General features: G+C 53.5%; 1 protein-coding gene across 2 annotated transcripts in view; it reads left to right on the plus strand.

Moving 5' to 3' along the window:
• The window catches only part of HMCN2 (hemicentin 2), a 185,613-nt gene that overhangs the window by 86,085 nt on the left and 74,300 nt on the right, over positions 1 to 25,228 (plus strand). For both annotated transcript variants that reach the window (XM_043469851.1, XM_043469852.1), the window contains exons 26-36: positions 14,722 to 14,916; positions 15,851 to 15,981; positions 16,317 to 16,464; positions 16,854 to 16,980; positions 17,979 to 18,133; positions 19,096 to 19,374; positions 21,007 to 21,288; positions 21,965 to 22,073; positions 22,300 to 22,469; positions 24,006 to 24,160; positions 24,608 to 24,704. In XM_043469851.1, coding sequence (XP_043325786.1) covers positions 14,722 to 14,916; positions 15,851 to 15,981; positions 16,317 to 16,464; positions 16,854 to 16,980; positions 17,979 to 18,133; positions 19,096 to 19,374; positions 21,007 to 21,288; positions 21,965 to 22,073; positions 22,300 to 22,469; positions 24,006 to 24,160; positions 24,608 to 24,704 — 1,848 coding nt within the window. The remainder of the gene's footprint in view (positions 1 to 14,721; positions 14,917 to 15,850; positions 15,982 to 16,316; positions 16,465 to 16,853; positions 16,981 to 17,978; positions 18,134 to 19,095; positions 19,375 to 21,006; positions 21,289 to 21,964; positions 22,074 to 22,299; positions 22,470 to 24,005; positions 24,161 to 24,607; positions 24,705 to 25,228) is intronic.

Genomic DNA, 25,228 nt, shown 5'->3' on the forward strand with positions numbered 1-25,228 from the left:
GCTGAGACAGCGCGGCTCAGCCCTGCTGAGAACGCGAGCCTGTCTTCTCTCCCGATGCGCTGAGACTTCCTCCTTCATTCCTAACGTGTTCTCCTCCCGCTGCCCAGCGGGGAGGGAACTTCCCTGCATCCCCGTCACTGGAGGAAAGTGTGGGCCAGGGTGACGGAGAGGCACCCGCCGGCCCCCCGTACTGTGAGCAGACACCCGCCCGGCCCCCATATCACTACAGACAGCCGCCCGGCCCCGCACCGTGACGGACACCCGCCTGCGAATAGCGCTGTGTGTGTGTGTTGGACGGAGGTCAGCTGTCAAGGCCACGGGCTCGGTCTCTCTGCATCCGCGCCGCTGTGGTCACATGGGGGGTCCTCTTCCCCGTGCCCCCCACCCCCTCGTTGTCCAGATTGTCCGCTAAGGAAGTGTGGCAACCCACTGAAAGTCAGCCTTGGGGTGAACACGACTGACACAGACACACACGCGGCTTGGAGAAGGCCTGTGGGCAGCTCCCCTATCCGTCAGCGTGAACGCTTTCTCTCCGACCACGTGGCCGAAGGCCGCGCCGTCCCAGGACCGCAGCGGTCTGCGCGGTGATGGGAAGAAGCATGCGCAGCGCTAAGGCGGCCGCGGGAAAGCCCCTCCCTACAGGGGTCGCTGGCGGACAGCGCTCCCAGCGCGGTCCTTGTCACGTAGCGAAGCACTGTCTGATGGTTCAGTGAGCGGATGGCGGCATTTTCACCATTACCCGAGGATGTCACCTTAACTGTTTAGCCTGAAAGGCGTCCTGACCACACTCACACTCGGGGAGATGTGGTGACTGGAGGCGGGGAGTGGGGGGAGACCCTGGCAGGGTCACTGTGCCGCGATGGGTGAGCAAGGTGCCACCTCGGGAGCTGCAGAATAAGCAGCGCCAGGACGGCCGCCGAGTCGAGCGTCTGGAGGCAGATCCTTGGCGCGTTCCGGGCTGAGACGCCGGGGCGAGAGGCACAGCCTGGGAGGGCGGTGGGGCCGCAGTCGGCGGCCGGGTGGGCAGAGGGCGGGGGACCTGCCTCCCTCGCGGGCAGCTGGGGCAGGGCTGGTGGCTTCTCACGGTACCCCGGGCCTAAATCCTGTGCCAGGAGGCACATCTGCTTTTGGCAGGAATTCTCAGAGGCAGTTGGATGGATCTGAGAAGGAAAACTCAGGAGCATGCAAAATCAGCAGGGTAGACATCTCCAGAACAGGAAGGAAAACCCTCCGAAATACTCCTGCCCGTGGGAGTGGGGCCATGAGTCTATTCCCCCCGCCCGTTCCCCGTTTCCGCGTCACAGCTGCACGGGAGGTGCTGGTCAGTCCAGGATAGGCCTGAGGCTGTGGCCACGCCTGGTTCCTCTAGCCAGGGACCCCAGTCCTCTGCTGAGGGCCGCACCTTCTCTAAAGACACAAGAGCAAATGTACAAACGTACTTCACCAGTGACCGAACCCCTTCTCTAATACTTGGAATCTAACGGCCCCCCAACAATTCTGTGGATGTCAACAGCTTGACTGAACTTTGCCTTGAGTTTCAGTGACCGTGTTCTGACCATTCTGGGAACACCACATTAAGTAATACGCAGTTCCCACATGGCTGAGGATTTGCTGAAAATGAGACAAACCGTTTATACCGCCTTAACCGTCAGGGGCAAAAAACAGAGGAAGTCTTCCTTGCCTGGGTCAGACCCTCCCCACCCAGCCGGCTGGTATCACTGCTGTTATCACCCAGCTCAGGTTTCAGTCCATCCAGCAGCAATGGACTTGGCCACCCTGGCCTTTTTAAAAGCTAATTCTATTATGTTTAGAAAAGGCTTTCCGAAGAAACTTTATGAAGGCTGTCAAAATTCACTGGCAGATTAAATAGCAGAGATGTCCTCACAGCCGAATGCATGCATTCACTTAGGACACAGGAAGCACACGGGGTTGAGGGAGGCCTAAATATCTCTAAGCGAAGGCATGCTGACGTCATCTCTGGCATTTGTCTTTCTTCCTGCAGAGGTAAATAGTCTCACAGGATGAGTAAGGGCAAAGTAGGTATAACTGTCATAAAGTTTTATAATGTCTGTTTACAGAAAGCTCATTTTAGTATGTGTGTGTTTTAATATATATATGTGTGTATGTATAACACATTTATTATACACACACATATATAGGTACACACATATCTATATTATATGCACATATGCAAACACATACACACCCACACATATCCATACACATCTTTCACCTTGCTTAAATTTCCAGGTATATATGGATCTATCTACCTATCCATCCAAACCATCCATCTATCCATCCATCCATCCATCCATCACTTAACAAAAGGAAGGACAGGGACCATCAGGATTGATAACTCCCTGTTGCTTTCAGGGACAGAATCGCCCGGGGGGACGTTTGGCCCCCTGCCGGACGCGGCTCCGGCTCGGGCAGACCTCTCCCCGACCCCGGCAGGTAGTCAGAACAGCACCTGCACCCCAGCAAGCTCACGTTCACCTTTGCAGCCCCAAGGAGAAGGGGCGTGGACAGGTTCAGCCTGCTGGGCTCGGGAAGATCCGGTATGTGGTACCGACAGGCACGGGGCCAGTGGGGACAGTGAGGAGCCTCCTGGAAGGGCTGCAGGGAGGACATCAGCCCTGGGCGGGCGGGGGCTGGGCTGCCCCAGGGAGGAAGGCCGCCCCAGGGAGGAAGGCTACCCCAGGGAGGAAGGCCGCCAGAGCCACAAACAGCCTCTGCTTCGCAGGTGGCCACAGCGGTCGCTGCTGAGGTCCTGCCAGGGGCTGCCTCACATTCTTGCAAATTCAGAATTCTCCCGGTAATCAGACCTGTAATCAGGGGACCTAATGAGATGTCTCTTCCTCCTTTGAGGTGCTAACACTGAGAGGAAGAAATGGGGTCCGCTATTCTGAAGCCAAACACAGAGCATATTTTAAAAATTGTGATGGAAAGCAAACCACTACAAGGTAATAGCTACTTATTTAAGATGAGTTTGAGGACAACCTTTAAGTGAAGAAGCAAATGCATCTCACTGTGATGTGAGAACTGTCAGCGTCCAAAGCAGTCACTAAGAACATCTTAAAAGCAACAGAATTAAAAACACACAAAAGGTCAAAAAAGAACTTCAATGCACTTAAAATCTTATTTGCCTAACTTTCGAGATTCATTGGTCAACAGGTTCTGGTTGTAGAATATGACAATCCACATAGATTAAATGAACTATGTGAAATAGTTCATTTGCCTCAGGGTATAAGATACTTAAAAATCGAATGTGGTTAAAAAAATATATATATATAAATCTTCAAACAAAAGCCTTTCTTAAAAATAAAAACAAAAGACAGAATAATCCTGAGCATGACTCTAAGGAATGGTTCTACAGTAGAATGCAGCGGCTGTTTTTAAAGAAGGCCACCGCCCCTAAGCCAGGGGTCTCTCTCAGAAGACGGCGGGCCCCGGCGGCTCACCTGCAGGATGGACACGGTCTGGGAGAAATGGTGTTGCTCCATGGTGGACGTGGAGTAGAGCGCGGCCAGCGGGTGGTCGAACTTCTGCAGGTAGCTATTGCTGAAGCCGCGGTGGTCCAGGTCATGGCACAGACATGCGATGAGCAGGCCTTTGCGCTTAAGAAACAACACAGCACACAGACGTTCAAAACAGAGCAACGGGACTCTCACGCTGACTTCTGTCACTGACGCAGCCCACATCCTCACCAACATCGGAAATGCCAGATAGTCTAGCCTCCTTTTTAACCACTGTTTTCTGCGGCTGACTCTGACAGCCAAATTACTATTGAGGTTTCCTGCTGAGCTCTTGGGACAAAGTGTTTGAGTGGGGGCAAATTAAAGCAAGGGTTCCAAAGAAGGACAGATACAGCAAATCTGCAAAAGGAGAGGGCAGTTTCCGTTCTTCATTCAAAAATCTATTCATCACTAAATTCTAGCGATGGTATGGTTATCGTGAATGAGGACTGTAACAAGGAAATCATAAAGCATGGGGCAGGCAGTTCCCTTTCTCCGCAGGGTCACGTGTCCTGGAGCAGGAGGAGAGAAGGGGGTTGAGTTGGAGCTTTCACAGCGGCCGCTGGGGCCCATGGAGAGAGGACAGTGTGGCCACTGGGAAGGTCTGCCTGGGAGCGGCACGGCTGGGAGCTCCGGTCCCCGAGCTCGGGGCTGGGTGGCCAAGGAAGGGCTGGACATCAGGGCATGAACAGACAGGGGTCCCCATGTCCTCTCTGCGTGTGTCACCAGCTCCAAGTCTGTAGAGGCTGCAAATCAGTGGAACATCACAACGTCCCTGTCCTCTTGTGTGGGAGAAGGTCGGATGAGTGTTTATGTTTTAACTGCATTTAATGTTCTGGGCTCTTAGGGGTATAGGATAAGTCCCCATTATCTAGGGCATGATAGCAAGAGAACAATTCGCCTTATCTACATCCTTTCAGAGGAGCAGGAAATGGCAACCCACTCCAGTATTCTTGCCTGGGAAAATCCCATGGACAGAGGAGACTGGTGGGCACAGTCCACGGGGTCACAAAGAGCCGGACACGACTGAGCGACTAAGCTCACATCCTTTCAGAAGAGTCGGCTTTACCAGGGAAGACAGACCACAAAAACCAGTGTTTCCTTGAGGGACATTTTGGTGACCCTGGAATTTCCGTTTCTATGTTTCTTATGCAAAACGATAGGAAAAAATGCTTGGATGTTGTGATTTACAACTGTGCTTCTCATGAATTTAGGAACCAAAGCTCGTCCTGGAATAACAGGGCACCTAATTATATCACGCGTGGGCGGCAGACACGGAGCTGAAATCCACCCGGCTCTCTGGCGCGGGGCAGAGGGAGGCGCGCATGCGCACCTCGAGGTCGGTGAAGAGCCCGTGGTTGCTCTGCAGAATGGCGTACATGCAGTGCGCCACCGTCACCGCGTGCTTCCAGTTGTGGTAAGGGACCCGGCGGTAGTTCTTCTTCACGGACATGATGAAACGACACAGCTTCTCCAGCTCGAAGCTGTGTGGAAGAGACACTGTCAGGACAGAAGCTGGTAAAGAAACAGCGCGTTCCCGGAGACAGCGCCGGCCTGGACACACAGGTCTGTGCCGGAGCACACCTGGCCCGGGAGATGTCCGAGGTGCTGAGAGAGCCTCGTTCACCAGCTGCCTGACAGTCCTCCAGCCGGCGAGGAGGGAGGGCTCCTTACCGGCTTCCTCCCGGACACTGTAACGGGCCCACCAGCGAGCAGACCCCAGAACCTGCTTGCCTTCCCTACCATCAGCTCCCATCACCGCTTCCTGAAAGGTCAAGCATCTCCTGCATCCCACAGGGTCAACAGACGGCAACATTCCATCACCCTGCTCAAGGGTGTTTTGAGATAGTTTTTTTTTCCAAAAAAGCGCATTCACATTCACAAACTGCAAACATGCACACCATAAGAATTTTCTAGATGAGTGGCTGTCCTTTGAAAAGGAATCCAAATTACTGTGGTACACTCAAATTATTAACTGGCTGTGGCAAATGATCACATTCAAACACTTAACAGTACAAGAAAGACTATGACGCATGCTCCTATTCTACAGTGTGGTAATAGATTTTGTATTTTTTTTTTTAATGTACTTAGACTTCTTTAGAGTCCCACCAACTCTCTCAGTGGATATGAGGCAGCTTAAGACAAAAGCATATCAATATGAAACAGGGCTCCGGAAATACCAGAGGTGAGAGTTCAGAAAACCTCCGAATATTAATATGCATAACCTTTATGTTTCTCTACTGAAAATTTCCAGATAGTCCCTGAAGTATAAGGTATGTCATTACGAGAGTTTCAACTGGTCAAACTCTCAACTGCTATCTAAGAAATAAGTTAGGTATCTTGTGCTCATTCTTTTGGAACAATAATTTATAAAAGTTGCTGATGGAAATAAGAGAAAACAGAATTCAATGGAAAGGAGAGATAATTTAGCTCTAGAGAAGCTAAGAGCCTCTATAAGCCACTCAATGACTAGTGAAAAAAAGAAAAAGAAAATGATTTCTTGCATTTTAACTATGTGTTTAAGCTATATTAAAACAAAGAAACAGACAAATATAAGGGCATGCAGTTCCGCTAGGACAGGGCTCAAAAGAAGGGCGATGTAGAAGGAAAGGGCAATGGAACTTCACTCCAAACAAAGGACGCCACTCTGAATTGGGAGCCCTGGTTCCTTCACGCTTGCTTTAACTGACATATTAAGGGTTAAAGGTGAAAGGTGATGCTAAATGTATGTGTTTGTTCCAAGACACCCACAGAATCAATATGCGATTACTTATCTCAGCTACACCTCCATTCTCATCATCACCTGGTCAGAACTGGTCATGAACCAAGGGAATCTAAGAAGGCTGCACGCTCTCTAATGATCTTAGCCTTTTTTTAAAATTCAAGTGTTTAGAGAAAACAATTTGTGGCATGTTTTAACTATCAACCAAGAACGCGGCGAGGCATCTAGGCGGTCTCACGTACCAGGCTGTCCCACAGGATCGGTGGATCATGTACACAAAAATTCCAGGCCACATGTTTTCAAAGGGGCCGACGTCAAAGTGGAACCTGGAATAAACAGAAAGCACAGCTCATGAGGAAATGCAGCGAACTAGGACAAAGATACAAATAAAGCAAGCAACTTTTATGTCTATGAAGAAACTAAAAAGTAATACTGGGAGTTCAGCCCCCTGCCTTCTCCCCTTCTCAGTCACATCTCTGTCATAATCAAATGTTTCCAGGAGGACATTCCACCCATCCCCTCAGGAACTTAGTCCAAGATTTAAGCCACTGCTTAAGTCTAGGTTACAAAGGAATATTGTCATCATTATCAGAGCAATGAAAAGGACAACATAATGATGCTCTTAATACTACACACTCATTAATGCTACACATACACAATTCATAGATAAGGGGAGATCTTATCTGAAATTCTTTTAGAGCTGAAAATCCATCTATTTCCCATTTTAATCCAGAGAAAACATTTATAAATATTAACACTCAAAGCTATTACCTATTTTCATATGCTAATTTAGTTGTGGATATTTAACCCAAATAAGCAGAATGCTCAAGTATTAAACCATTTTCCGTTAGGTGCAACACTTCTGACACCAAACGTGTCAGTTTTCCACACCAAGCAGTTCTCCAGTTCTCTGCAGATACCCACTGATTTCCTAGGATTCAACCACATTCTAACACTACCTGGAGTTGAGGCAGACCTCAGCTCAGGGGCTGGGGCCCACAGACTGCCCCCACCTCATACGCCCATCACAAGTCAAGGCCACCCGCCCTTCTAATCCATCGGCCGTTCCCACAAGCCCCTCCATGAGGGAGATAATGTGCTAGAATAGCTTCAGAACTCAGAGGAACACTTGAGCTAGACTTCTGGCTTATCCTTGGGACACAGCTTGAGAACGGCCAAGAGGAAGAGGTGCCCAGGGCAAGGGAGTGGGGCGGGCCGTGCAGCTCTGGCCTCTCTGGGGGCACCCCCTTGCCAGCACCTGACGTGCTCCCCAGTCTAGAAACTGTCGGGACCGACCCCTCAGTTAGGGTTTTCTGGAGCTTCCAGAACTCGGGTACAGGTGATGAAGTCCTTGCTCACTGGTAGCCTGCCCCCTAGTCTCTCTCCCGGGAAAGGAGTCCATGGGCGGGGCTGAGCTTCCAGCCCTCCAATCACAGGCAACGAGCCAGCCCTCTTAATATGAATAACAAAAGATACCTCTCTCACCCAAATCACTCAGGAAATTTTAAGGGTCAAAGGAGCTCTGTGCCAGGAACTAGCTACAAAGACCACAGTCATGTGTTTCTTATTCTATCACAATATATGTGTGTATTAGTTATGCAGTCGTGTCTGACTCTTTGTGATCCCGTGGACTGTAGCGCACCAGGCTCCTCTGTCCTGCATGTCACAACATATACTCTCTCTCTCTCTCTCTATATATATATATATATGCATACTGTGTAACACATACACTGTTAAAAGATAAACTCTGGCATATTATTTGAGCAAAAAGCCATTTAAACAGGGCAGCACCAACTTAAAGTGGTCAGGAGTGCTTTGCTGACAGAAGTCATGGAAACACCGCTATACAGACGGTGCCAAGAAAAGAAATCATCTGATTGGCTCCAGCTAAAGCCTAGCTGGCTGTTCAGAACTGGTGTTCTTAGGATTTCCAACTCGTGACCCTGAGGCATTTACAGGCTTAGATTCCCATTTGTTTACTAGGCCGGCAGGGCATTAAACGCACAGCGATCTAACTGCCTCCTCGTTTAATGAACAACACGCTTTGTCTTATTTTAAACAACTGTCAGCTCTGGATCACTTTTGGAGATTTTTTCATGTTGTTATTAACATACAGCATTGGCTTACGCTTTTGATGGGCAGTCCCACCACCGTAACAAATGTATTAGCGTAGGATTAGAAGCGAAGCGTGGATGATAAACCGTGTATTACTGAAGTCTCAAATTTAACTGGCAAACTTAAAACTATACAGAAATGAAACCTTTCAGTTACCTGAGATTAAATGCCATTTTGAAAAGCAAATATTTCATAAAGTATGTAAACATGGAAAGCTAACATTTAGGTTGGCTCATTTCAAACTGGCGTTCAGACTAGTTTTTCTAAAGATAAAGAGAGCCGGCCCTTCCTGGCTTTGAAGGGGGAAATGGTAAGGCCAGAGACCACAGGTGGAACACAATATTTATGACTCTAGTTCTGGAAGCCCTTTCACTCTCAGCTCAGTCGGGCGGGAACTGTGGCCGAGGAAGCCGACGGGCAGGACGCTCACAGCTCGATCTCTTTGCACAGCCGGCCGGGCAGGCTGAAGTGCATGAGGCCTTGCCACTCCTCCGCGGTGCAGATGCTGTGGTAGGACAGCTTCTCCATGGTGACCCTGTAGATGCACTCCGAGTGCCGGATCCTGTGGTACATCTGGAAGGCGGAGCCAACACAGAAAACGTAAACTAAAGCATGTGTGGTTCGTCATTACAGTGCAGAGGCTGCTATTAAAAAAAAAAAAAAAAAATCACAGCTGCACCTGGATTCACTATTACTCGTCCTTACCTACTATTACTGCATGTTACTATCCATTAACTACCATCTCTATCAGTTCAGTTCCGTTCAGTCGCTCAGTCATGTCCGACTCTGTGACTCCATGGACTGCAGCACACCAGGCCTCCCTGTCCATCACCAACTCCCGGAGCTTGCTCAAACTCTTGTCCATCGAGTCGGTGACGCCATCCAACCATCTCAACCTCTGTTGTCCCCTTCTCCTGCCTTCAATCTTTCCCAATCTTTCCCACCATTGTTATATATTTCCATATATACCGAAGAAACCCACACATGTGACTCTGAAGATACAAATATTTTCTAAAGAAGTTATATCTCCATTTTAAAAGACTTCTTAAATTTTGTAAGAAGTTTTTTTTTTTTTTTGGGTCAGATGGCCAGCCATTGTATCTAGGTGGAGAGATTACCTGGTACCTTATTCTTGGACACCCAGCCTTGGTGGGAAATAAACATCTGATGTTCATAAGCCCCCTAAGTCCACGGTATTTTGTTATAGCAGCACAAACAGACTAAGATTCAAACACCTAAATTTGAGACATCAGTTGACTTTTTTTCCATGTCTCCTTTTAAAAATATTTAGCTTAACTCTTGGTGATCTCAAAGTCCTCTAGTCCAGGGAATATGAAAATATTTTGATTGTAAAAGTTCTTTCTTGGTAAAATAAGTTTATAGATGTACATGTAATAGATGTATGCCATTCAGAAATTACACACTGTGCTAATATATTGTTTGTATTATAAATGAAAATACAATCAAAATTTTAAAAGATAAAAAGTACATATGTTTAAAATATTTAATTTTATTTACTTAGCATGACTTTTGCTCACACTAAACAATTATATATTTTAAAATGAAGCACTATAACGGTATGTCACCAATTGTCAAGGTTTTCTCCTTATTACTTGGTGAGATGGTGGTGTTTAATATAACACAGAAACAGTGGTACTGGTGGAGTAAATATGCCGAAAAGTGCGTGAGTGCGTGGTCTGCTAAGTCGCTCAGTCGTGTCTGACTCTTTGCGACACTGTGGACGGTCGCCCTCCAGGCCCCTCTGTCCATGCTATTCTCCAGGCAAGACACTGGAGTGGGCTGCCATGCCCTGCTGTAGGGGGTCGTCCCTACCCCGGAATCGAACCCGCTTCCCTTCCATTTCCTGCCTTGGCAGGCAGGCAGGTTCCTTACCAGTAGCACCACCTACTGGAGAAAAATATGACAAAAAGTTCAGTTCAGTCGCTCAGTCCTGTCCGACTCTTTGTGACCCCATGGCAGCACGCCAGGCTTCCCCGTCCATCACCAACTCCCAGAGCTTGTTCAAGCTCGTGTCTGTTGAGTTGGTGATGCCAAAAAGTATGTGGAGTCAAATAGAATAAATGTAGTACTGTCTGTTCTTACACATCACACTCATAGTTTTGCTCGCTGATCACTAATATCTTTAACTGAAATTCAGATGAATTTCCATTTCCCCTGATGTAAATCAGTTATTTTTGCAAATTAAGCAGCTGCATCTTTATATATTGTCAATCAGGTTCAAAACCAGCAACAATCAGTGAAATTCATTATACAGCAGATTTTAATAAGTTAAAAGCTGTGTGACAAAATAATTTTTTAAAAAAATTCAACTTTTGAAGACAGAGAGGGAAAAGGAATCACAAAACAGATGGAACAAACAAAACAAATAACAAGATTATGGATGTATACCTAAGCACAAGACATGCCTGGTCTAAATAACCTCATTAAAAGAAAAGGTTATCTGACTGAGCACGAAGCAAAACCCCAACTCACACTGTCTACAAGAAAGAACCCTACTTTAAATAAAACAAAGACTCAGATAGGGTCTTCCCTTGTGGCTCAGCTGGTAAAGAATCCGCCTTCAATGCAGGAGACCTGAGTTTGATCTCTGGGCTGGGAAGATCCCCTAGAGAAGGAAAAGGCTACCCACTCCAGTATTCTGGCCTAGAGAATTCCATGGACTGTATAATTCATGGGGTTTCAAAGAGTTGGACACGACTGAGCAAATTTCACACTTCACAGGCTAAGAGTAAAAGGCTGGAAATTTGTAAAACTCAGCAGTGGCCACAGGACTGGAAAAGGTCAGTTTTCATCCCAATTCCAAAATGCCAAAGAATGTTCAAATTACTGTATAATTGCTCTAATTTCACATGCTAGCAAGATTATGCTTAAAATCCTTCAAACTAGACTTCAGCAGTACGTGAACTGAGAACTTCCAGATGTTCAAGCTAGATTTATAAAAGGCAGAGGGACCAGAGATCAAATTGCCAACATCCATTGGATCATAGAAAAAGAAAGAGAGTTCCAGACACATCTACTTCTGGCTCATTCAGTTCAGTTCAGTTCAGTCGCTCAGTCATGTCCGACTCTTTGTGACCCCATGGACTGCAGCACACCAGGCCTCCATGTCCATCACCAAATCCTGGAGCTTGCTCAAACTCATGTCCATCGAGTCGGTGATGCCATCCAACCATCTCATCCTCTGTCGTCCCCTTCTCCTCCTGCCTTCAATCTTTCCCAGAATCAGGGTCTTTTCAAATGAGTCAGTTCCTTGTTCAGGTGGCCAAAATATTGGAGTTCAGCTTCAGCATCAGTCCATCCAATGAACACCCAGGACTGGTCTCCTTCAGGATGGACTGGTTGGATCTCCTTGCAGTCCAAGGGACTCTCAAGAGTCTTCTCCAACACCACAGTTCAAAAGCATCAATTTTTCGGCGCTCAGCTTTCTTCACTGTCCAACTCTCACATCCATACATTGACCACTGGAAAAACCATAGCTTTGACCAGATGTTTGCAAAGTAATGCCTCTGCTTTTTAATATGTTGTCTAGGTTTATCATAGCTTTTCTTCCAAGGAGCAAGCGTCTTTTAATTTCATGGCTGCAGTCACCATCTGCAGTGATTGGAGCCCCAAAAAAATACATAAAAAAAAATTTTCGGTCGCTCTCGCACAGGGAGTCCCGATATAGACACATGCAGGAAATACAGGTTCAGTCCCTGATGGGGAAGATCCCCTGGAGAAGGAAATGGTAACCCACTCCTGTATTCTTGCCTGGAAAAATCCCATAGACAGAGGCGTCTGGCGGGCTACAGCCCTTGGGGTTGCAGAGTCAAACACAACTTAGCAGCTAAACAGCAACAGTGGGCTGTGGGAGGCGGAACCACCAACCACCACCTCTTGCCCTGATGCCTCACGGCCAGCCACGACCCCAGCATCATCTCTGGTCAGCCAGGGCGTCCTCTGGGCCTAACTTCAGCCAGGTCGGCATCACCCAAGTCTCCTTCATTAAAACTGCCTACTCCCCCTCCCTGACTCCCCAGCTGCCCTTGACCTTCTCCCTTTCAAGCAGGTGACTGTCTGTTGGGCACTGGCATTCATTTCAGCCATGCGACCTTGGGCTCTGATGTCAAAAGGAGAAAGCCCTGAGCACCTGGGTGTGTCCCCTGGGAGCCCTGGTCCCCTGCAGTGGGTGGCACCATCTGCCTCCTCCTTGCGGGGTGTGGCAGAGGCCAGGAGCCTGGTCACCAACCTGCTGGTGATTTGGGACAATCACCCCTCCTCTCTCAACCCCCTTAAAATGGGAGTGGAGTGAAGAGTGATTTTCAGCAACAGCCCCGAGTCCCTGGAGTCTTCATTCAGAGCAGTGGTGGAGTTCTGTGGTTAAAGTTTGTTTAGGGGTTAGGCATTTGTATTTAAAAGGAAAAGTTCCAGGGTTCAAAACGCAATGCCCCTCCAGGCCAGCAGCTCCGAGGTCCTGGTCTCTGGGGAGGAGGAGGAGGACGGGCTGGGGTCTTCTGGAGAAGATGAGGCGCTGGGAGGGGCTTGTGTGTGTTTGTGGGGTGTACGTGTGTGTTCACACACGTGTCCCCACCCTGGGGAGCAGGACCCGGCAGTGGGTCACCTGGACGAGCATCCTAGGCAGGCACAGAGGAAACGACAGAGGAGCCTATGAGAAAACAGACACGGAGGATTAAGTGGCTCAAAGATCACAGAGTGGTGGTTGTGGTCCCTCCGTTTCCGAGACGGCCAGCGGGCAGACTGCCCAGCACTTGTCGGTGCTGCTCGGGCAGGGCCTCCTGAACACCTTGGATGCCTTGAATGTGCCGCATCTTTTTTTATTTAATTATTCATTTCTGGCTGCACTGTGTCTTTGTTGCTGTGCCGGCTTTCTCTGGTTGCAGCGAGTAGGGCTACCCTCCAGTCCCAGCTCAGGGGCTTCTCACTGAAGCGGCTTCTCTTGTTGCAGAGCACGGGCTCTTCACACGTGGGCTCAGGAGTTGCGGAGCATGGGCCTTTGTTGCTCTGAGGCATGTGCAATCTTCCCGGAGCAGGGATCGAACCGGTGTCTCCTTCGGGTTCACAGGGGAACCACTGGATCACCAGGGGAGGCTGGACATGCTGCCTCTTGATGTCATTCCCTCCCCTGTTGCCCCCAAGTGAGGTGGCCCACCCCTCCTTGCAATAGCAAGGATAAGAGAGCAAGTGAGACAGACAGAGTGTGTTTACAGAGTGCCCCGAGCTGCCAGGGCAGTGGGCAGGCGAAGTGGGGGTGCAGTTCATGATGACGGTGTTTGGCGATGACTATGATCCCGATGGGGGTGATGGAGGTGCTGTAGGCTGCCCTCTTCCTGGGCGCTGGTGGAGGCAGGAAGGGAGGTGAGGGCCCAGTGGGCAAGGCTGTGGGGTAAGGGCTGCCTTTGGTCCTGAGGTCGCTCAGCGCCTCTGCAGAGCTGGGGCTCACGTGACCCGAGCCTGGCTGTGACCACTGGGCGCCTCGCCTCCTGGGCACGTGCATTGCTTGAAAGACTGGGTTATGCCTCCAATACTGATCTGAGGACCTACTGTGTGCCCCGGCTGTTTATCCCACACCCACTGTGTGCCAGGCCTTGTGAGTCAACAGTCCTGTGGCAGAGCCAGACTCTGGACAGTGCAACGTGGGGGATGATGGAGAAGGGCGTTCTGGGGGATCACGACGCTCATGGGGCAGGGGTGTGTGGCCAGCAGTGCCCACCTCGTGCCTCAGAGGTGGCCAGGCCAGAGCAGGCCAGGCCAGAGCAGGCCAGGCCGAGCCGGGGCCTCCACCGTTTATGTGATGATCCAATGCGACGAGACCAGGGCTGAGCATGGAGGGCTGGTTTCTTCCCTGTAGCACCTGTTGGGTGCCAGGGGCTGGGGTTGCAGCTGGGGGTGCAGCGGGGCACAAAGCAGAGACCCCAGACCTTGTGGAGGGAGACAGACAATAGACCAAAAAATACATATATAGTGTAAAAAAAAGTGCATCTTATATACATTAGGAAGTTGTAGGTGGGGGGCAAAGGAAGACACAGGTCAGGGGTGGGGGGTGGGGAGTGGGGGGTGGGAGGGCCCGTGACGGTGCAGTTCCAGGCGGGGTGGGTCCTCTGAGAAGGGAACCGGCTTCTGGGGGCGCTGGGAGGCTGAGTGGACACGCAGCTCTGGGTGGGAGGGGCCGGGTGTGTGGGCACCTGCAGCTCTAGGAGCAGCTCTTGCAGCCTGGGGACCAGGAGGGGCCCGAGACGACCCCCTCCTGGAGGGACAGTGATGTTTGCACCCGGGTTGGGGGCGAGGCAGTGTGGGTGTGGACCGAGAAGGAGACAGGGCATTGGTGCTGACGAGCCGGTGCCCTGCCAGGGACGCCCAAGCCGCAGGTCACGTGGCGGAAGGGCCCGTCGTCCGAGCCGCTGCGTGGCCGGCCCGGCCTGGCGGTGCTGGACGAAGGCTCTCTGTTCCTGGCCTCCGTCTCTCCCTCCGATGGCGGAGACTATGAGTGCCAGGCCACCAACGAGGCGGGCTCCGCGTCCAGGAGAGCCAAGCTGGTGGTCCATGGTGAGTAGAGACCCCAGAGCTGGGGGGTGATGGTACCCTGGGGTGCCAGGGTGGGGCAACGTGAGCTCCCTGGCCCGAGAGCTCACTGCCAGGAGGATACAGGTCCTTGCTCCTCTGTCCCTCATGCCTGTCAGGGAGGGCTTGAGGGTGTTGTTGGGAGAGTGCTTTCTTCATGCAGAGAGCCTCCCATGGAGACAGTGTAAGGAGACCCTGGAATTCCGTAAATGGCTTTAAAATGGGCTAGGAGTGAATCACCTTTAGAATGCTCACCAGTGGTCAAAGCCCACCTCCCACTAAAGCTGCTGAAGCTACCTGAGGCTCATATTCCCACTTCCCAAGGCCCACATGTCTCCCTGGTACCCAGCCCCTTCATCAGGGTGCTGTGTGCAGGGGGAAGGGAGCCCTTCCCTCAACTTGGGCTCACAGAGCATGTGAGAGAAGCCGCTTTAATAATAGGTTCCTAATGGAACCACCTTCTGCCTCCCGGTAACCAGCCACACCCGCTTGCCCTGTAATGACTTGTCTGGGAAGTTTGTTTCAAAGACATACCCAGGCCCCACCTAGAGAGACTCTGACTCCATGGGTGGGGGACAGCGTGGTCCCCTAGGCACCCTCCTTGGTGACCATGACAACCGTTTGGGTGGAGAACCGGATGGAACCAATGGCTCCCGCATCTTGGAGAGCTGAATGTCAGAGCCAGTAGAGTTCCTGGGCTCGACCAGGGCGAGGTCCCAGGGCGAGGCCGCCGTGGCCATTCCCAGGTCCACATGGCTCCTGACGGCCAGAGTCTGGAATGGGCATCCTGGAAGCCCAGAAGCTGGGGAAGAGGGGGGAGTCAGGACTGCCCTCCAGGCCAGGAAGAACGGCCCAAGTGGGGTCCCTGGCCGTGGCTGACCTGCCGAGGGGCGGCTCCTCTGCTTCTCCTTCTCCCAAGTGCCCCCCAGCCTCCGGGAGGACGGGCGCAGGGCCAACGTGTCGGGCATGGCCGGGCAGTCCCTGACGCTGGAGTGTGACGCCAATGGCTTCCCAGCCCCCGAGATCACGTGGCTCAAGGACGGGCGGCAGGTGGGTGTCCCCCGGGGCTGGATGGGCTCCAGGTGGGATATAGACAGGGTGTGGGCCTTCTGGACGGGTTCCTGCAGGTAACCAGATGTGGCTGGGAGATGTGGCAAGGTGACAGGTGTCTTTAGGGACGCACTGGGGGCTCAGGGCCACGGGGGTCCCTTCACTGTGGTCCCACAATGAAGCCTGGAGGGCTGCATGGTGGAGAGGGCACAGCACCATTCTGGGTTCCAGTCACCAGCCAGCTCCCTGGGCCTCAGTTTCCTCACTGCTGTTGGGAGCTAGGGGGTGGCTGGACCACCCCCCACTGCCAACTCCCTCGGGCCTCTTCTGCTCAGATCCCCGCCGTGGGTGGCCACCGCCTCCTGGATGGAGCCCGGGCCCTCCACTTTCCTAGGATCCAGGAGGGCGACTCTGGCCTCTATTCCTGCCGGGCCGAGAACCAGGCCGGGATCGCCCAGAGGGACTTCGATCTGCTCGTGCTCAGTGAGTGAGGTGGAGCTCCCCCAGTTCCCAGGGGGTTCTGGCCCTGCGCCCCCTCTCCTTTAAGGTGTGTGCGTGTGGCGGGGGGTACTGCCCGCTGGGAGCTGGGGGCACAGAGGGGCCCATGGCAGACCGCGTCTCTGTCCTCACGGAGCTGTGGGGCGGTCATTGGACAAGCGGGCCGGGAGCTGTGTCACTGCTGTTGGACCATGTGATACAAAATGCAGGCGCAGAGGATGCGCAGAGCCGGGGCTGCTGGGCCAGGGGCTTGGGGAGCTTCCCACGAGGGCCGGTTGGGAGAAGGGAAGGGTGAGCAGGCAGAGGCCCTGGGCAGGGAGGGATTGTAGGAGCTGAGGATTTTTCACCACACCCCCCAACCCTTTCTCGGCTAGTCCCACCTGCGGTGCTTGGAGCCGAGGCTGCCCAGGAGGTGGTGGGCCTGGCTGGTGCAGGGGTGGAGCTGGAGTGCCGGACCTCAGGGGTCCCCACACCCCAGGTGGAATGGACCAAGGACGGGCGGTGAGTGGCCCCTGGCGGGTAGCATGGGCTGGGTGGAGTGTGCGTGTGAGTGGGGTCCTCCAGGGAGGTAAACTCTGCAGGGATGGGGTTTGACGGGTGTTGCGTGAGTCACACAGGGCCCAGGCAGAGACCACCCAGGTGAGACCCCGCTTTCCATGGGCAGAGCCTTCTCGTTACACGGCCAGCCTTCCTTTTATTTTTAAAACTTTTTCAAAAGTATTTTTAAAGGTTTCTAAAAAATTTTTTAGGTATTCATATGATGTTTACCATTCTGAAATGGAAGCTTACCATTGCTTCCCGTGTGGCTCAGCTGGTAAAGAACCCGCCTGCAATGCGGGAGACCTGGGTTCAATCCCTGGGTTGGGAAGATCCCCTGGAAAAGGGAAAGGCTACCCACTCCAGTATTCTGGCCTGGAGAATCCCATGGACTGTATAGTCTGTGGAGTCGCAAAGAGTCGACTGAGTGACTTTCACTTTACTTTCTCTTTGTCATTCTGAAGTGCACAATTTGGTGTGAGTAGTACATCCATAGGGTTGCAATCCGTCAGCTCTATCTAGTTCCAGAATAGTTCATTACCCCGGAAAGAGACCCCACACCCATGAGCAGTCACTCCTCTGTTCCTCCCTCGCCCCCAGCTCCTGGCAACCACTAACCTGCTTTCTGTCTCTACGGACTTCCCTCTATTTTGTATTAATTTCTTGCAGTCATACAGTATGCGTGTGACTTTTCACGGCTGGCTTCTTGCCCTTAGCACAGAGCTTTCAAAGTTCCTTCACGCTACAACCACGCCACCTCATTCCTTTTAACGCTGAATAATATTCCATTGTAGGGAAGGACCACATTTTGTTTATCCATTTATCCATTGATGGGCACTTGGGTTGTTGGTACTTCTCAGCGACTGTTTTCCAGTCTTCCTTTTCCCAAGCAGCAGGCCCCCTCTGTGCAGCCTGCCCCTGCCAGCACCTTGGCCTTACTTCTCTCAACCATCTTTTTCCAGACCTGTGTTTCTGGAGGAGCCTCACGTCCAGCTTCAGGAGGATGGCCAGGTTCTCAGAATCACCAACAGTCACCTGGGAGATGAGGGCTGGTACCAGTGTGTGGCCTTCAGCCCAGCCGGCCAGCAGACCAAGGACTTTCAGCTCAGAATCTACTGTGAGCCCGGCCCCTTCCCATCCTCACTAGGGGCTGCCCACTGCATGGAGAGGGGGTGAGGGCAGAAACGGGAGTCTCTGAGGAGTCCACCCCCAGTCCAGTAAAACTGGAGGGGGACGGACAGAGGGAATCTGAAACATTCCCCAAATCCCATCGTCCCCATCCGAGCTTTCCGAGTTCTCCTATCTCTGGTATACTCCAGATGGTCGTTTCTTTAAATCAAGTCACTTTTCTTTCCACTGAAGCCCAGTTACCTAAAAGGATGTTGGATATTTCAAAGGGAAGTGGGAACCAGTGTTGCTTGGCCTTCGTGGGAGGAAGCTGTGAAAACAAATGCCACCAAAGAGGGATGTTGGAAACCCTGAGGCATGAGCTGCCCGCATGTGGTAGAAAGTGCAGAATAAAAAGTGCTAGAAAGGTTAAGAACACAGTCACGCCAGACACACCAAACTGCCTTTTCCTTTGTCGTAATCAGGCCAGAAGGAGATTAGGGAAGGGCATAACTGTTCTGTTATGAGATGCACGTCCGTGTGTCCCGAGGGTCCCCTTGGGTACCACCCGTGGTGTGTGACCTGCCCTGCGGGACCCCTGATCCAGTTCAGCCCCTCGTTTTACAGATGAGGAGGCTGAACCCCAGAGAAAGCGACCTTGCCAGGTCATATAGCCACTTAGAGGCGGGGGGTGCAGTGGGGGCGTCCAGAGCCTGACCTGCGGCCCCTGCCCCGCCTCCTGCACCGCTTGCAATGGCCAGGCTCGCCTTCCACGTCAGCATGTCCAGAGCTGGCCTCTCCCGTCTGTCCCCAGAGTCCCCTGCCCCTCCCTGCCCCCTGCAGTGGAAGCTTGTGATGGGTGCGGTGCTGTGACCCACAGGCAGGGGCTTGGGGGCTGCAAGGGGCGGGACGCCAGCCGCCTCGGCGCTGGGCAGGCTCCCTGTGACCTTCTCTCGCCCCCACTGTCTTCAGCACCCCCCACCATCTGGGGCTCCAACGAGACGAGCGAGGTGGCCGTCATGGAGGGCCACCCCGTGTGGTTCCTGTGTGAGGCGCGAGGGGTGCCCATGCCCGACATCACCTGGTTCAAGGATGGGGACCCCCTGGTCCCCAGCGCTGAGGTGGTCTACACCAGAGGCGGCCGGCAGCTGCAGCTGGAGCGGGCCCAGGGCTCGGACGCTGGCACCTACAGCTGCAAGGCCAGCAATGCCGTGGGGGTCGTGGAGAAGACCACCCGGCTGGAGGTTTACGGTGAGCGGCCCGGGGGCGCGGCAGGAGCAAGGGTCAGCTGGGGTGAGCGGGGGAAGCACTCTGCACCACGGTGGCCTCTGTCTGGCTCCAAAGGTGGCAAGGGGAGTGGCCAGAGGCCCAAGATGATGAGATTGAAGAGTTACCCCGGGGAGAAGGGACATCTCATCCAACCTCCCCTGGCCAAAGCGGAAACTAAGACCAGGAGACGGGTCTGTCTCGGGGCCCAGGGAGAGCCCAGTGGAGAAGCCAGGTCTCCCCTCATGGTTTAGGGCTTTTCAGAAACTTGCACCCAGACCCCCAAGACCACCACTAATAGCTCTTGATTAACCACTTACTGTGGTCCAGACCCCCTGGGCCTCATCATAGCAACAGCTAATTTCATCTCAGGGACTAGGGCCCTGGTCCCCCCACTCAAGGGTGAGTCTGGTGGGCTCTGGGACTGACCCAGGTCACCCCGCTAGGAGGTGAGAGGACCTGGTTCACACCTAGAGGGTCTGACTATAGATAAAGTGAAAGTGTTAGTCATTCAGTCGGGTCTGGCTCTTTGCGACCCTGTGGCCTGCCAGGCTCCTCTGTCCATGGGATTCTCCAGGCAAGATACTGGAGTGCATGGCCATTTCCTCCTTCAGGGAATCTTCCCAACCCAGGGACTGAACCCTGGTCTCCCGCATGCTGTTAACCTGGGCGTTGGCCTGCGTGAAGGGTCTTGGCTCTGAGGGCATGCAGAGAACTCAGGGGACAGGATGTGTGTCGATGGGCAGGGATGGGTCCGAGCAGGTGAAGTCCGAGAGGACAGAATGCAGGCCAGTGAGGTCCTTCTGGTTCCTCTCGAAGGGTCAGCTCTGGAGCTCTGGTCCCCGAAGACAACCATGGCTTGGGTGCTGGAGTCCTGGGAACCCCAAAGGGAAGCTGGGGTGTCTGGGTTCTGCTGGCCCCCTCTGAGAGTGAGCCCAGCTGCCAGCTCAGGGATCTGAGGGCCTCCTGGAAGTTGACGGAAAATGCACGTGTATTTTCATTATGTTTACAGTGGGGCTTGTGACCCCCGTGAGGTTGAGACGCCCATCCTAGTCTCTTTTTGCCTTCTGGGCGACAGCTCCAACAACAGCTCCATGGGCTTAGCAACTTGGGGGGCCCTCCCCAATGGGAAGAGAGGAGCCCCCCTCCCTGGCTACCCACTTGGCCATCCCTGGCTGAGTTAGGAGCCCCCACAGGCTGGGTCATCTGGACTAGGGTCGGCTCACTCCCTTGGACCAGAAAGGGGGCCTGTAGGAGCAGAGGCTTTGGTCTTGGGCCCGAGGGAGCACATCATCTGGGGTTCAGTGGATAAGGAGACCTACTGGGGATATGCAGAGACGAGCGTTCTGTGGAAGATGAGCTCATGGGGGGAGCAAGGCATGGAGAGAAGATGCAGGCAGAGTAGGGGGCAATGGGGGGTGTGCCACCTAGGGACAGAGGATGGAGAGGGTGCTTCCAGCTAGGGGTTTGGGGGAGACTCAGAGGAGGAGGTGAGGTCTGAAGAGGGCTTCCAGCTAGCGGAGCAGGGAGGAGGCATCTCGCACGGGGTGGGGTCAGGGAGGGGCTTAACTGGGCTTCTGGCCCCTCAACAGCCCCCCGCCTCCGTCTCTCCCCTAGTCCCGCCCACCATCGAGGGCACTGGCGAAGGACCTCGAGTGGTGAAGGCCGTGGCCGGGAGGCCGTTGACCCTCGAGTGTGTGGCCAGAGGCTACCCACCCCCCACCGTCTCCTGGTACCACGAAGGGCTGCCCCTGGTGGAGAGCAACGGGACGTGGCTGGAGGCGGGCGGCGGTGTGCTGAGCCTGGAGAGCCTGGGGGAGGCGTCCGGAGGCCTGTACAGCTGCGTGGCCAGCAGCCCCGCGGGGGAGGCCGTGCTGCATTACTCCGTGGAGGTGCAGGGTGAGCCCAGGCCTGCCCCGCCCGCCTCACTGGGCCGGGGGCCCCTCCTCGCACTCCGGCTGTGTGCGGAGGGGGTGGAAGCTGGGGGAGAAGTGACCAGTGCCTGAGACAGATGAGGGCACTGTGACCTGGGCAGGGGCCCTTCGTAGCTACCGGGTGGACGGGGTTAACTCCCAGGTTCAAGGGTCCCTGTTCCCTCCCAGGACTCTGGGCTAGGTCACCACCTGGCTGGCGGTGGAGGACCCCTGGGTGGAGGACACCACCCCTGGAAGGAGGACATCTGTCTTCCAGGAGATGCTCCTGGTCAATGGGAGCTCAATGGGGAACTAACTCTCTGAGGCCCAAAGCTGGGTGGTGGGCGCTGGTCCCAGGACAGGTGGGCGGGGCTTTTGCCTGCTTCTTCCCACCCCTGACTCCGAGATAAGTCAGGGAACAGGCAGACGAGACTCCTGAGCCCTGGGTCTGGGGAGAAGACAGATGCTGAAAAACAGACCGCTCTGGTGGGGAGGCCGAACTTGGGTGGTCCTGGAAGGCCTCCTGGGGGAGAGGCCACTTATAGGGAGACTTGAAGGGTGAGGTGGAGATTGGGCCTTCCTCCGGCAGCACAGGGGCTTGGGAGGGCTGGAGGCCGGCACTTTCTCAACTCCAAACACCCAGTGGTGACTCCTGTCTGCAGTTGCCCCACAGCTCCTGGTGGCTGAAGGCTTGGGCCAGGTGACCACCCTCGTGGGACAGTCCCTGGACCTTCCCTGCCTGGCTTCGGGCTTCCCAGTGCCCACGATCCAGTGCGTATGGGGTGGTGGAGGCCAGAACGGGGGGGGATGGGGGTGGGCAAAGAGCATGCTTGGAGGGGTGGGGCTGGGAGATACTCCACCTCCCAGAAGTTTGAAGGAGGCCACGGAGCCAGGGGCGTGAGAGCAGGAGAGAGATGTGCCTGACCTCTTGGCCTGTCCCGTCGCCCCTGCCTGCCCCGGCCTAGACTGACCTGTTCCCCTCCCCGCCACACTCTAGGTGGCTGCAGAATGGCCGCCCGGCCGAGGAGCTGCCCGGGGTGCGGGTGGCCTTGCAGGGGACGATGCTGCACATCGACCGCGTGGAGCTGGGCCACGCAGGTCTCTTCGCTTGCCAGGCCACCAACGAGGCCGGCACGGCCGGGGCTGAGGTGGAGCTCTCTGTGCACGGTGAGTGGGCCTGGGGTTCCGGGGCCGGGGTGGGTAAAGCCAGAGGGCCAAGGTCCTCTGCGCCTTTGGCAGGCCTCGTAGACTTGGGCAGGGTGGGGAGCTGGTCTTCTCAGGACGGCATTTCTGGGCTGGACTCCCCAGCTCACCAAAGAGACACAGACGTGAGCGGGGTCTCAGCTTCTCACTACACTTGATGTCTCCCCAGTCCACAGGCCCACGATCCTCTCCCCAGCCTCTCTTATCCCATTTGCTCTCTTTATACTGATCACACCGAACTTCATTCAACTCTTTAAATAAATTGGCTCTCTTACCTCAAGCCTGTAAATGCTGTTTCCTCGGCTTGGAACAGTCTTCTTCGCCTGCTTACCTCCTCTCTATCTTTTAAATCTGTCGTAAAACACCCTTTCCTCCAGGAAGCCCTCCTTGATTCCAACATGGTTACAATCTGCACTTCATGACCATAGCACCCCCACCTATTGTACTGGAATTGCTTGTTTGGTTGTTCATCTCTCCTGCCCAGCTTGGGAGCTCTGGGGGCGGCACAGAGCTTTCTCTGCTGTGTCTCTGTGCCTAGTGCAGTGAGGGGCACAGTGCACATATGGATGGATGATGGATGATGGGTGGGTGCTGGATGGATGGATGGATGGATGGATGGATGATGAATTGATGGATGAATGATGGTTTATGGATGGATGGATGGATGGATGATGGATGAATGGATGGGTGGATGATGGATAGATAGATGGTAGATGGATGGATGATGAATAATGGATGGATGATTGATGATAGATGATGGGTGGATGGATGGTTGATGGATGGATGGGTGATGAATGATGGATGAATGGATGGATGATGGATGGATGGATGGATGGATGATGGATGGATGGATGGTGGATGGGTGGATGGGTGACAGTTTATGGGTGGATGAAGGATGAATGAATGGATGGATGATGGATAGACAGATGGTAGATGGATGGATGGATGGTGGATTGTGGATGGACAGTTGACGAATGATGGATGAATAGAGGAAGAATGGATGATCAATGGATGGATGGATGATGTATGGTTGGATAGATGGATGATGGATGGATGGGTGGTTGATGGATGGATAGATGGATGGTTGATGGATGGATGATGGATGGATGATGAATGATGGATGAATGGATGATAGATGATGGGTGGATGGATGGATGAATGGATGGATGATGAATGGATGAATGGATCTATGATGGATGATGGATAGTAGATGATGGGTGGATGGATGGATGATGAATGGATCTATGATGGATGGTAGATGATGGATGGGTGGATGATGGATGGTGGATGGGAGAATTTTAAAGGAAAAGACCTGTTCTGCTGGCTCCCAGCCTGCTGCTCTTCCCCGCAAGGCCAGGTGTCTGGAGGGTTAAGTGGGGGGAAGCTAGAGGCCAGCCCCGCAAGGCCACTCCCTCACTACCCAGGCATTGAGGAGGTTTCTGGGTGCCCACTGCACCCCTCCTGACCCTGACTGGGCCTCCCTGCCTCTCCTCTGCCCAGAGCTCCCATCGGTGGTCATAGTTGGGAGTGAGAACATCACAGCCCCTTTCCTGCAGCCTGTGACCCTCCGATGTGCAGGGACTGGGGTGCCTACCCCAAGCCTCCGCTGGTGGAAGGATGGGGCAGCTCTGGCAGCCTCGGGGGGGAGCCTGCAGGTATGTGCAAGGGCCCTAGGGCTGGTGGGACAACTGCACAGGGGGAGCGGCTGCTTTTTAGGGTCCTGGAGAGCCCAAGAGGGGCCCTGGAAGCCTGAAGGCAGAACAATGTCCACTCATCCTGGAAATGCTCAGTGGACGCTGGGGTGTTGGGTCTGAAGAAGGAAGGGAGCCCTTAGCCTCGACTGGGTCTGAGAGTTTGGGTGGCCAGAGGGAGAAAGTTGGGGGAGGGGAGTAGCCCCCAAGATCAGAGGAATCCTCTGGAATCTGAAAGCGGGGCTCAGAACTCCACCCCAGAACCAAGCTTGTGCCCATCCTCACTTTCTCCTGCCCTGGGGCCAGCAGCAGCCTGCCCACTTGCCATACCCCAGTGTCTCTCTGACCGCCCTGACCCCGGGCCCTGCCCACCTCCCTGGTACACACCCGCCCTTCCTCCTGTCCACTCAGATCGAGAAGGTGGACCTGAAGGACGAAGGCATCTACACTTGTGTCGCCACTAACCTGGCCGGGGAGAGCAGGAGGGACGTGACGCTCAGGGTGTTAGGTAAGGAGACTGTAACGGGCGTGGTGGGTGGCTGAGGGCCCGCGGGGCCACTGCCAGAGGTCCGAGATGGCCGGGGGTCCTAAAATCAATGTCACGTACTTAACTTAAGATGTCGATGGGACTTCCCTGGCGGTCCAATGGTTGACTCTACGCTTCCACTGCAGGGGGCAAGGGTTTGATCCCTGGTCGGGGAACTAAGATCCCACATGCTATGCAGTGCAGCCAATAAGATAAAATAAGTAGAAAGTCATTTACTCTGGTCCCTTTTGGTTGTTTATATATATGTGTGTATATATATAATTTCATTTATCTATTTATTTATTTTTCTTGGCTGTGCTGGTTCTTCCTTGTTGCGTGGGCTTTTTCTCTAGCTGCGGCCAGCAGGGGCTACTCTCTAGTTGCGGTCGGCTCCTCATTGCGGTGGCCTCTCTTGTTGTGGGGCACGGGTCCTGGGGCACGTGGGCCTCAGTGGTTGTGGCGTGAAGGCTCAGTAGTTGCTGCTCACGGGCTCAAGAGCACAGGTT

This window comes from Cervus canadensis, chromosome 5, assembly GCF_019320065.1.
Source record: "Cervus canadensis isolate Bull #8, Minnesota chromosome 5, ASM1932006v1, whole genome shotgun sequence".
NCBI lineage: Eukaryota > Metazoa > Chordata > Mammalia > Artiodactyla > Cervidae > Cervus > Cervus canadensis.